At 44.9% G+C, this 13,513-nt stretch overlaps 1 protein-coding gene across 1 annotated transcript in view; it reads left to right on the forward strand.

Moving 5' to 3' along the window:
• The first annotated feature begins 150 nt into the window (after positions 1-150).
• The window catches only part of EIF2D (eukaryotic translation initiation factor 2D), a 33,218-nt gene continuing 19,855 nt past the window's right edge, over positions 151-13,513 (forward strand). Inside the window, exons 1-8 of the mRNA XM_068114293.2 lie at positions 151-201; positions 297-395; positions 10,450-10,640; positions 11,131-11,214; positions 11,357-11,447; positions 11,593-11,700; positions 12,398-12,747; positions 12,948-13,065. Of these exons, the coding sequence (XP_067970394.1) occupies positions 340-395; positions 10,450-10,640; positions 11,131-11,214; positions 11,357-11,447; positions 11,593-11,700; positions 12,398-12,747; positions 12,948-13,065 (998 nt within the window). The 5' untranslated portion in view covers positions 151-201; positions 297-339. The remainder of the gene's footprint in view (positions 202-296; positions 396-10,449; positions 10,641-11,130; positions 11,215-11,356; positions 11,448-11,592; positions 11,701-12,397; positions 12,748-12,947; positions 13,066-13,513) is intronic.

Here is a 13,513-nt window from a genome sequence, read left to right on the forward strand (position 1 = left end):
AGAACATTTTCTCTTACGTCAAAACAGCTTTGATTAATACATATGAAATATGCCTTGGAGGCGCCGAGTGACGCTAGTATATTAAATCATTCACCTCACAACTGCCCTCAAGGCGTCCCGTATCAGTAAAGATTTCAGCACGATATTGAGAGTGTGCGAGTGTGAGTGTGCGTGTGCCGGCGACGGCGTGTTTGTGCGTCGGTGAGTGCAGGGCGATCTACTCCATCGGAATACTGTATTTTCTTGCTTACATTTCAAAGCAAATGTTTCGTGATTATTTGCTGTTCGCGAAGCAGTTTGGAGCTTGTTTCATGTGCGCGAAACAAACCAGCAGAGACTATGTTCGTGAAGCCGTTTCGTGTGAAGTCAAACAGTGCTATGAAGGGGTCAGAAAGGTATTTCATTTTGTTATAATTACTACCTGTGAGTGTGAGTGTGCAGGTACATGGAGCACCACATGTTGACATGGAGGTGGTGGTCGTTTGTGGGACCGATGTATGATATCCTGGTTCTTGATTGGTGTTGAGAGACCACTACTGCCATCACAAATACTACTACTAGTACTACTACTACCACTACTACTACTACCACTACTAGTACTACTACTACCACTACTACCATCACTAATACTACTACTACTACTTCCACTAATACTACTACCACTACTACTACTACCACTACTACTACTACTACTACCACTACCACCACTACCACTACTGCCATCACTAATACTACTACCACTACTACTACTACTTCCACTACCACTAATCCTAATACTACTACCACTACTACTACTACCACTACTGCCACCACTAATACTACTACCACTACTACTACTACCACTACTACCATCACCATCACTAATACTACTACCACTGCTACTACTTCCACTACCACTAATACTAATACTACTACCACTACTACTACTACCACTACTGCCATCACTAATACTACTACCACTTCTACTACTACTTCCACTACCACTACTACCATCACTAATACTATTGCTACTACCACCACTACTACTACTTCCACTACCACGACTACCATCACTAATACTAATACTACTACCACTACTACTACTACTACCACTACCACTACTGCCATCGCTAATACTACTACCACTACTACTACGACTACCACCACTACTACTACCACCACTACTACTACTTCCACTACCACTATCACTAATACTACTACCACTACTACTACTACCACTATCACTACTACCATCACTAATACTACTACCACTACTACTACTTCCACTCCCACTACTACCATCAATAATACTAATACTACTACCACTATTACCACTACTACCACAACTACTACTACCACTACTACTAATTCCTCAACGACCACCACTACTATTGCTACTACCACCACTACCACTATTATTACTACCACCTCTACTATTACTACTACCACCACTACTATTACTGCTACCACTACTCCTTCCACCACTACTACCATCACTAATACTAATACTACTACTGCTACCACTACTACTACTTCCCCTACCATGACAACCTCCACAACTACCACTACTACAACCACTACTACTACCACTACTACTACTACTACCACCAACACCACTACTACTACCACCAACACTATCACTACTACCATCACTAATACTACTACTACTACCACTACTACTACTTTCACTACCACTACTACCATCACTAATACTACTACCACTACTACTACCATCACTAATACTATTACTACCACTACTGCCATCACTAATACTACTACCACTACTACTACTTCCACAACGACCACCACTACTATTGCTACTACCAACCACTACCACTATTATTACTACCACTCCTACTATTACTACTACCACCACTACTATTACTGCTACCACTACTCCTTCCACCACTACTACCATCACTAATACTAATACTACTACTGCTACCACTACGACTACTTCCCCTACCACGACAACCTCCCCAACTACCACTACTACAACCACTACTACTACTACCACCACTACTACTACTACTACCACCACCACCACTACTACTACCACCAACACTATCACTACTACCATCACTAATACTACTACTACTACTACCACTACTACTACTACTACTACCACTACTACTACTTTCACTACCACTACTACCATCACTAATACTACTACCACTACTACTACCATCACTAATACCATTACTACCACTACTACTACTTCCACTACCACCATCACTAATACTAATACTACTAACACTACTACTACCATCACCAATACCATTACTACCACTACTACTACTTCCATGACGACCACTGCCATCACCATCACCACTATAAATTTAACGGCCTCAATAGTTGCTACCTTGTGGGGTCGGCAGGGAGTCGTTTTGGGCCAAGTCATTCACGAACCGGTTGGCTAGGCCTGATGCTCAGCGGGACTTGATCTGGGCAGGAATTTGTAATTCGGCCAGGGTGCCGCTCACCTGTCGGCGAAAGCCACTGAGGGTTCTATAACGTCCACCAAATGATGCACCCAGCTCAACTTAAAAGACAGGACAGCCAGCTTAACGTCCCTCTGGCGAACGCAGCACCCCACTGCCTGTGAAAGCACCAACCTGACAGTTTAAATCGGGGTCTGGAATCGAACCCAGACGAGAAAGCTCAATGTCAATCATGTGCACTACCTCCGCATCACGCTGGTGTAATAGTTGATGGTGTACTTGATGTCCTTATAATGAACTAGGGCATGCCCGTACTATATCTATATCTAAAATTATATCCCCCCCCCCCTCTATTTACATGAAATGGTTTGGTCCAAAGCGAACGGCTTGCGGAGTTTGGTAAAGAAATCGCCATAGCATGCACAAACGCGCAGGAAAGCGAAAGAATCGAAAATTAGTTTTAATTAGTTTTAAAACATAGTTTAACGCCAACATAGTTTGCCAACGTGAAATAAATGAATACGCTCTCAAATGTGCCGTCCGAGGCAGAGTCTGTTCGGCACGTTCGGCACACGTGATAGCTCGCTGCTCTCTGATTGGTTGAATCGTTTTTTGGACATAGCTCGGTAACTACTTGTCCGATTAATATGAAACCTTGAAAAGGCACATCCTCGGGTCCCCAGCAATATACCTGGCAAGTTTAAAGTATATCGGACCCGTGGTTGTCGAGAAACAGCGGTCACAGACATACATACATACATACATACATACATACACACAGAGATTACTGGAATTATAGATAGATGTAATAGTTCTGTACACTAATATCCGCTGTTGGGTGTCTGACAAGGACGAATGGATTGGATTTTGGTGGGGATCTGAATGTGGTTTCGGATAAGAGAATTATTTAATTTTTTTACTGATTCTTCACCATTGAGTGATATGGCCAACCAGGCGGAGGTTTGCTCTCCACTGAGTGCCCTTCTAGTTTTGATAATGTTTCAAAACACCACTTTTTACATAACCAAACACCACATAACCCCGGATCAAATGTTTTTTCAAAACACCAGATAACCCCCGTTAATTCACCCCAGATCCACTTTTTTGAAATACCAACTTCTTTCCTGGAAGTCCTAGCAGTGTCCATGTTTTGTTTTTTTCACCTCTCCCCCCCCCCCCCCCCCCCTTCCCATGCCTCCTCCCCCCCAAGCCCTCTCCCTCCCACAGATCTCCCGATGTCCCTGCTCCCCATCTTGTTCTCCCACTCCCTTTATCATATGTTTATGTGTCAGTTTGTCTTTTTTGTGATCAATGTTAGCTCTTACATGAGCCTCGACCTTGTAAACAAAAAAATAACAAAAACTTGTATTAGTCCTTGAGCCAGACCAAAAGTAATGCTCCGGCGGGGGGAGTAATTCTCATTATGATTTTCCATTAGACCAATGTCTCAAGTGTCAGAAAAGGTGTGATGGACATCTGAGAACGGTAGCTTAGTGCCCGGATGGACGCCATCTTTGAAACCACCCAGCTCGAAAATGCCCATTTGGTGGGGTACATTGTTGCACGTGTATCTGGACTTCTATACTAGCTATCGATGTGCGGTTGACGACTAAATATACGTCCGATGTGTACCGTCTAAATAAAAAATAATATGAAGCATTTTGTTTTAGATTAATTATTATAAAAATCAATTATCGAAAAAAAATCATATATTTTTCAATATTTTATTATTAGACTTGTACTTTTTTTAGTGAAACAACACTGGTATGATTTTCCAAATTATGCATTGTGCTACACCGTTTATCTGTCTATAAAAATAACTCAAAAACTAAAACATATCATCCACCACGAGTTTACAACAAATAAATGTAAAGAGGCATAAAATGACTTAGGCCGCCGCTGGCATTATCTATTCTGACGATAACGCAAGTTAGGAATGTCGTACGGAGAGGATTTTAACACCATACGATATCTAATAAGCAGGCGGAAATTGTTACATAGGAAATCTGCACTTTGGTGGCCATCTTGGATTTCAAAGTGGCCGCCAATTATATTAATTATTCATTACTAGAGTTTGGAAACACGTATGGAGCTGATTTTAACACCATACGATGTATATTCCTAATAAGCAAGCGGAGGTATCATTGAACATGTCATGTTTTAGTTAAATAACACCGGTATGATCTTCCAAATTATACATTTTGCTAAACCGTTTATCTGTCTATAAAGATTTTCAGGCAATTTGGCCTGCATTATAATAGAGAACAACATATGCTATACAATATACAGTGCACACAAAGTTAATCATCAGAGTCGCCATCAGAGTCATTGGCATCCTGAGCCACGATAGCATCATCCTGCACCATGTTGGAGCATCCCTGCAGCTTACACACAACAGTGCACTTCAACCCATTCAGTATGCAGGAGCAATCTGACGGTCGACACGTCCTTCTGCATGTGCATGAGATGAGATTCAAGACGACATCTGGAGCTGGTAGACCCGCCATCCATCGGATTGTGAGCGAACCGCCATCATCGAGTTCCCAACCATGTCCTGCTGATGGTGTTGGGACGTCTGGTAGGTTTTCAAGGCTGCGTCGCCAGATAGCCGCCTGATAGTTGGCCCTAAGCGTATGCTGCATCAAGGAGTCTTCACAAGGCGGCAATTGTCCAGATTCGATCTGGCCCTTCTTTGCACAGAACATGTGATAACGGAGCGAATTAACACCGACGATCTTCGTGTTCTTGGCGTACAGCTGACACGTGAAGGCCTGAATGCTATTGAAGACGTCTGTTGGTACATTCCACGAAGATCCCAGATCTGTGAATGCTTGAAGATACAGCTCATTCGCTTGCACAAGCTTCAAAGCCTTTATCTTTCCTTGGCTAGCCAGAGCACTCACAGTGTCACACCCGCTCCATGCATGAAGCCCTGGCAATGCACTGCAAACTCCAGACCCCAATACCGCAGCCAACTTTCCAACGTCGATCATTCTGACTCGAACCTTTGTTCCTCGTCTGATGAAGAGCTGACTATCGATGGTTCTGCTGAGATGAAGACTGATGATCAGAACGTCGGTGTCATCTGCCACTAAGATGATCGTCTTGTAGTGGGTAGCGGCGTGCTTTGCGTGGAGAAACATACGCGTGTCTGCTTCCTCGTGGCTACATTCGAGTGCTTGCACCAACTTCCACCTATCGCGGGTCAGTACCACACATTTTTCACCACAGGTGACATACAGTGTTCTGTTGCCTAGCTTTTCGCGATTTGTTTCATGTTTCCACGACTCCGCCAGAAACACAACCAGTTTCTCCTTTGTCTGGCTGCAAGCAAGGAGACGCCGCCAGTTCATGATTTTGTGTGCGGGTCTGATCTCGCTGAAACTGATGCCTTCATTTGAACCGCGGTTCACACGCTCAGCTGCTTTGATGGATTCTTCTGTGTATGTGTCAAAGACAACATCGATGCGCTCACTGCCTTGACCAGCGTGAAGCGCTGCAGCAAGGATGCGGTCAGATAGTTCTTCGAACGTGTCGTTCTCGCCATGCATCTTTTGTATGAGAGCCATCGCATCAATTATTGTTGCACTTCGCTTGTCAACGCTCTCGGCTGGTTCCACAAGACCTTCCATGTGTTTCGCAAGTGCAGCTTTGTTCGTTTTTTTCATTGACCCATCAACGTTTGCCAAAGACCATGGTAACGGCCCTAGTGGGTGACAAAGGACAAGTTGCATGTCGAGGTTCCTTGTCTTGGCGATGAGTATCATGGTGGCAAACAGTTGTCTGTCAGCTCTCAGGACGATCTCCTTGTTTGTGCCCTTCACAACTTTCTGCTTGATCTTACCAAAGGTCTTCAAGTTTAGCTTGTTCAATGTGTCATGAAAGCCTGTTCCCTCTTCAAGACGTTTCTGGAAGCTTTGATACGCCGCTTCCCCCTTTTGCAGGGTGTTGAGTAGGTCATTAGAAACGTCCTCCCTCGCAGCCGCTCCGGTAGATATACTGAGAAGACATGACGGATCATCGGCGAATGGATTGGTCCAGTCATTTTCCAGTAGATCACAGATAGCTGTGACGCCAGACTCATCACGTTTGATGCGAGAAGTAGACAAGTCAGGGTGCTTGGCGTGAGATGTGTCGCTGCCATTCACAAGGATAGTTTCTCGTAGTTGCCTCAGTGCAGTAGCCCGATTTTCTGCAGTTAGATAGTATCGTGACACAGCCCCTTGTCGAAGACTAAAACCTCGTGTTCCTCCAGCTGTTTGCGTATCTTTGTTTACTGTTTCTTCTGTTGTCTGATCAACAGCGATTCTGGCAAATGGATTCCCTGGTCTAAGCTGTACGGAGAAGTAGCCTTGATTGAAATGCCTGTACAACTCGGGGCATGTTTCGTGGAGTTGCGTCATCTGTGCATAGTACACTGGTAGATATCTAGCATAGTTCACCTTGTTCATTGCGAAACACCAAGGGATCACTCTTCTGACACAAGCCAAGTGAAGCATCCAGTCGCCTTCTCTATCCGCACGAATCAACCCCAGCAGGGTCTCTACCATATCAATATACATCATCCAGAAGCGAGCCAGGTCTCCATGTTTGGTTCGCAGAAAATGTAGGTATTTCGCGAACATGTCAAAGCTCTGTACACATGAATCATCATCGAGAGCAGCAGCGAGAGTCTCGTGGCAAACATCCTCCTTGATGCTGCGAATTTTGAGGTCAGTGCTTCGAATCTGGGGTTCCTTGTCAGGATGATTGCTTTCTATCCACACCTGGAAGCCCTTCCAAATGATGCGCATTAGTGCCTCGTACATCAACTTGTGGAGTCGCACAGCACGGTTGTATTGCTTGCCTTCCAGAACCCTGTTGATGGAACCTTCAGCGATTACTCCTGACTCAACAGCTACATCCCGAAGGCCTGCATCTCCAAACATTTTCCCAATGCTCGACATGAAGTTACAGATGGTATGGAAGTTCCCCATCATGAGCACGATTCTTCCATATCGATCGACATCTTTCCATGCTATTTCGGTCGCCTTAGCAAATAGTGCCTGGTCTAGCACCACCGGTATACGCTCAAGCTGAAGTGATGACATGATGTTCAGAGCTTCTCTGAGGATTTCTTGCACTGTTGCCATATCTGTGGCAGGCGCGTTTATAGTCGGCAGGTAGCCAACTACATCTTCCGTCACCTGAACACGATCTCTAGTCATGATGTTGAAACCAGTCCACGAACTGATTGTCTGGTCGCATGGTTCCAGCATGCGAGTCATAATCCATACGTGATTTCGGCGCTGCGCAAGGGATGTTGCGCCTGCAAGAGTGTCAGAAAGATCTGCAGGCTTGATTGCAGGTGGGCCCTCTCGTTTCCCACCGCTGTATATTGGAACTAAATCGCTGGATGACGGGATAGATCGCTTCTTATCTGCTTTGGATACTGCCGATGGAGGTTGGGGCGGCAAACACGACTGCGACTTCGGTTGGACAATGATACCGTTGACGCGATGCGATGTTCCGCCACCACTCAGCGATTCCTCTAGCCTGTCGATGTTATCGAATGCTAATACCGTCGGGACCGAAGGGTGCACATGTGACGGAAGTGGTACTGTATCTTTCTCCACACTTGCTAATTTGTCTATGCATAGCGCTGTCTCGATTTCTTCCAGAACTGTGTACGAACATCCGTGCCCGAGTCGATTCAATATTCTGATGACCTCTGTATTACCGGTGAGCGTTTTCATGACCCACGGAAGTAGGACATGCTTCGATGTTCTGATGGTACCCCGGTGTACAGCATTGATGATATCTTGAGCCATCGACCATACCAGTGTGTCGGCACGCGCAGAGCTACCCCCACTCCCGCAAATCAAAGTATGCAGAAATACACGAAGAGAATCTGGTATCTTCACGTAATCTGAAGTGAGTTCTGCTGGCTGAGGCGGCCAACGTTCATTGTAATGAGCATCTTTGATCTGGTGTCGCAGTGAAGTAGCTGCACGCACAATGTTACTTTCACCGTCCGTTCGTTCAAATGCTTTCACTTCTGCTTTCAGGTTTACGCACTCTGCAGCAATCTCTCGCTTTGTCAGATTATCGGGCATCAAGTATACACGGTGTTTCACATTGAAGAAGATGAGCGATTCTCCAAACTCTCTTTGTAATGTGCGCTGCAGATTCTTCTTGATGGAGTCACGAACATCAACTGAAAATGTATCTGAAGACAGGATATCTGTTGCAACATCAACTATTGGAACAATCCTCGGGTTCAAGAACAAGTCAGTGCGAATGAAATTGAATATACATCGTATCATTTCTTTTTTCTCGATATTATCTTCAATGTCAGTTTCTACTTGAGGTTTTTGGGGCCGTGTGTAGTTTCTATAGCAGGATAAGTGGTAGTGAGCCTCAGCTGCAACCATATCTCGTGTAGTCAATGCCGAAACTCTCTCATCATTGCGAGCTGTCGCAGCATCTCTTATTGTCTTATCTGCTCGAAGTTCAACAGCCAAGACAACTGTTTCACGGGTACGACTGCCTTTTATGAATTTTGAAGCACGCTGGCAAAAAATGCATTTATCATCGTAGACCGTTGAAGTTGATCCTGTCTCTTCCCGTGATGATCGCCGTCGCACCGCATCGCCAGTATCAACTGAAGAACTTCTAGCTGCATTGGTCAAAGTAGCTAGGTGGTTTTTGTGAGTGAAGTCTGATCTACAAGCCCTATGGTATAATATTGGAATATTAGGAAGTTCAACTGCGCCTTCTTGGACTAGCTTTAGAATTGGATAAAAGTTTCTAACTGCGGCTGCGTCACACAATGTCTTCCAAGAACTGTTGCCCGCTGCCTTGCTTAGTTCAGAGAGTGGCGACTTCTTGCTGCACAGGATGCACGTTCCGGACTCAGGTTCAATCTTCGCCCGTTTCGCCTCGACACCGGCCATCTCAGCTGAAAGAACAAAAAGACTGACGTTAGATTACTCCGATATCCGAAAAGCTCGCCAGCTTACATAGACATACTCATCCAAGTCAGTGAACATGTTAGATGGCGCCACAATACAACTCTATAATAGAGTTGTATGTGGCGCCATCTAACATGTTCACTTTTAGTTCTTAAGCCACCCCCCCCCCCCCCCCCCTCAGAAATTAATCAGGTCACCGCAACAAATCTCAGACTGAGATATAGAATATAGAATATAGATATAGAATAGACTGACGTCACTTTCGGCACTGGGTTCTGTGGGTTGATTATCGGCGGGAAATTCCAACTGACATAGTTTCGGTTTGTGGAAAGTGCATGCCTTTTCATATATTTTTTGTGTACACTCGTGGTGGATGATATGTTTTAGTTTTTGAGTTATTTTTATAGACAGATAAACGGTGTAGCACAATGCATAATTTGGAAAATCATACCAGTGTTGTTTCACTAAAAAAAGTACAAGTCTAATAATAAAATATTGAAAAATATATGATTTTTTTTCGATAATTGATTTTTATAATAATTAATCTAAAACAAAATGCTTCATATTATTTTTTATTTAGACGGTACACATCGGACGTATATTTAGTCGTCAACCGCACATCGATAGCTAGTATAGAAGTCCAGATACACGTGCAACAATGTACCCCACCAAATGGGCATTTTCGAGCTGGGTGGTTTCAAAGATGGCGTCCATCCGGGCACTAAGCTACCGTTCTCAGATGTCCATCACACCTTTTCTGACACTTGAGACATTGGTCTAATGGAAAATCATAATGAGAATTACTCCCCCCCCCCCCCCCCCCCCCCGGAGCATTCACTTCAAAAAATGGCCGGTTGGCTCAAGGACTATATGTCCTGCGTGTGATGTGTGTGCTCGCTCCCCCTCGAGCCTTAGACCACAGTAAAGGAAAATGGATACGAACATGCTTCAACTACATTACTCGACCGATGGTCTTGTTTTCTTTGTCGATAAAGTACATCGTGAGAGGTGAATGTGACGCAGGTGTCGTGGGTCGAAAGGTATTTGAGTTTCAATGCTCGTCCTGTTCTGTGCAGCCGGAAGCTGAGGGCGGACATCTTGGCTGCATTTCCCAAACTGAGTGCTGAGCAGCTCTGGTGCCTGCTGCCGGGAAAGCGGGAGCTGGCTGTTGTACGAGCGATTGACCATCACGGACAAATCCATACCGTGTACTTTGTGGCGGGGGAGCCGGCCTTTTTTGTGTCTGCCGGTCGTATTGTCCCAACCGGTATGGCGCAACCCTAACCCTAACACCAACCGGTATGGCGTAGAGGTGTTCGTTTATCCAAACGTGGAATGTCACCACACGGAGGCCAGACCAGGCAGCCAGATTACCACCTCCATTTAGGTCATTAGTGAGCCTTTTGGGCTTTTACTGACAATCTCATGACTCCTGAGACTATCTCCGTTTACAGAACCCCAGAGTTGATATTTATTTAATATTTCAGTTTAACGATGCTACCTTTGACCGGATTTGAACCCGCAACCTCTCGGCTACCTGTCTTATGTCCTCGCTACTAAGGTACCATGACATCCAAAGGTCTGCCGTGATTTTCAGGTGCACCTTGATATCTGTGAAACATCAGTGAGTAATGGTGACAGGTCAACCAGTTTAATGTTTAAATTTGAGGCCCACACCTTGTTCACCTTTGAAGTATACAAGGTTACCTATATAACCAAAATTCATCGATTCAACTGATCGTTCCTTTTCCTCGCAGTGTACACCCTTTGGAAGTTCCCTGATCTTCTTCCCAGCTTGACCACCTGGCCTCCTGTGTTAACCCGGCTTGCTGGTGGTGCAGGTAAGACCTTGATGATCTGCTACCTTGGTCTACCCTACAAGACTTAGATGGTCATCTGTCACTTCATCACCTGTATTTTCTGAAGTTATCAAGTTTTAAGTTTGGTTTAATGTTTGTGTTTTTCTCATCCTGTCCGTTTCAGACCTGATGCTGCCAGGTGTGGTTATCCCACCAGAAGGCCTACCGGTACTACAAATTGGCCAGCTGTGCTCTGTGCACCTGGTAGAAAATAGGTGAGTTGGGTCTGCTCACAACATGTAATTCTCCCCATTATAGTTGTTGTTTTGTGCATGAATTGCAGTGAAATTGATGAGGAAGTCTTTTCAAAATATGGTAGAACCTTGTGGAAATGTGTGCATTTTAGTGTCCTTTGTGCAGGGCACCTGTGGCTGTGGGTGTCACCTTTTTGAGCTCTGCAAACATGCTGGCGGTTGGCATGAGAGGCCGTGGAGTAAACATCCTGCACACGATGTCGGACCACCTCTGGTGAGATACCACACCTCCTTGTCAGGTGTAGAAACGATGATGAATTTGTCGGAGAGCGAGGGTTGAAATTCTGCTATCTTGCATCTGTCATACCTTCGTGTCTCGTTGGTGATGAACCTTGCCATGGTGAAGTTTTTATGCAGTTTACAACTGGTAAGAAGTTGGACGAGTGTCCTCAGATTCCGGGGAAATTGTTTCTCCAAATGAATTGTTGCTTCCAATAATCGAATCCCGCTAATTTCACCCCAGATCCACTTTTTGGAAATTCCGACTTCTTTCCTGGAAGTCCTTGCAGTGTCCTTGTGTTTTATACTTCTTCCACCCCCCCCCTTCCCCATTCCCACGCCTCCTCCCCCCAAGTCCTCTCCCTCCCACAGATCTCCCGATGTCCCTGCTCTCAAATGTTGTGTTTGTGCTTCCCCTTCTCTCCCCATCTTGTCTACCGCTCCCCTTATTATATGTTTTATGTGTCGTTTGATTTTCAAGATTTGCGTTTGATTTGTGTGATAAATGTTAGCTCTTTCATGAGCCTCGATCCTGTATACAAAAAAATAATAATAATTGCTTGTTCATGACTCTCACTCTTGTCGAGAAAAAGAAACCTGATAATTGCTCTAAAAGCTCGAGTGCATGAGGGTTTAAGTTGTGGAGGTGTTCGTTTATCCGTATGTTTGTGTCTGCGTCTGTCATTGCTCAGGGCTTTCGGTCCAAAATCAAATCCACCTATAGTCCCTCTGGTGGAGCCTGAACAACCAATCGCAATACCCGACGAGGAAGTCGGCGGAGCCAAAGATGAAGTGGGCATCTGCGCGGTTGAGAATGGAGAGGGCGTAGCCATGGCCACCTCGTTGGCAGAACTTGTTTTGGAAGAGCAAAGTGCAGTGGAGAGGTATGAAGACGAGCAATTGAAGAAACCAGGGTACAAGGAGGAAGACCGAGATCAAGAAAGGGAGCAACAGCAAGAGGAGGATCATCACGAGATAAAGGAAGAGGTAGAAAATCGAGGAGAGGAAAAGGCCGGGGAAGCTGTAGATAGTATGACACAAGGTAAAAAAATAACTTATTGTAATTGCATACATAATCAAATACTGCAGAGAACAAGTTGATGGCTGGTTTAATACTCTCCCCTCACTATATGGTCGAGGATGCTGCACCCATATTACTCCCTGTATGTTACTGTGTGAGTATTGAGAGTGATCTCCCTTCTATCTCCTCAATACCTCTTCCCATCGTTTTCAACCTCCCAGAGCAGCACGATTGGTTGTTGCTGCAGTGCTGCTTGCACACGCTCAAGAGCCGCATTGGACCAGAGGACCTTCCCCTGACGGTCGCGACCTTTTACGGCAGCTACATCCTCCCGTCATGGTACCCACATTGCCGCATGTGTCCATATCTCTGAATGTGGGGCAGCGTATAGTTTCGTAAAATACTCGAATCGGGATCCGGAACTTCACCAAAATAGAATAAATCCCTCCTTGTCACACAAACAACCTTTCGCCCGAATCAAGTTTCGATCTGGGAGGTTGAAAAATCAAGATAAAAAAACCAAGTTTCGCCCGAATCCGTCCACAACTTTTTTGAGATATCCTGCTCACAGACAAGGGTGGAAACATAACCGCACTCCACCTTCGGTGACGGAGGTAACAAGAACTCCAGGAGACTTTGGTGATAGTTTTACATGAATTGCAGGAACATTATTCTTCTTCACCCTCCTCTTTTATTTTGTTTTATTTTTGCTAGTTTTTAAAGCACATGGAGGATAAAGACGAGGGCATTGCTGGATTTAAAAAAAAAAAATTATGTGTACAAGATC

This window comes from Myxine glutinosa, chromosome 4 (assembly GCF_964187855.1).
Source record: "Myxine glutinosa chromosome 4, kmMyxGlut1.1, whole genome shotgun sequence".
NCBI lineage: Eukaryota > Metazoa > Chordata > Myxini > Myxiniformes > Myxinidae > Myxine > Myxine glutinosa.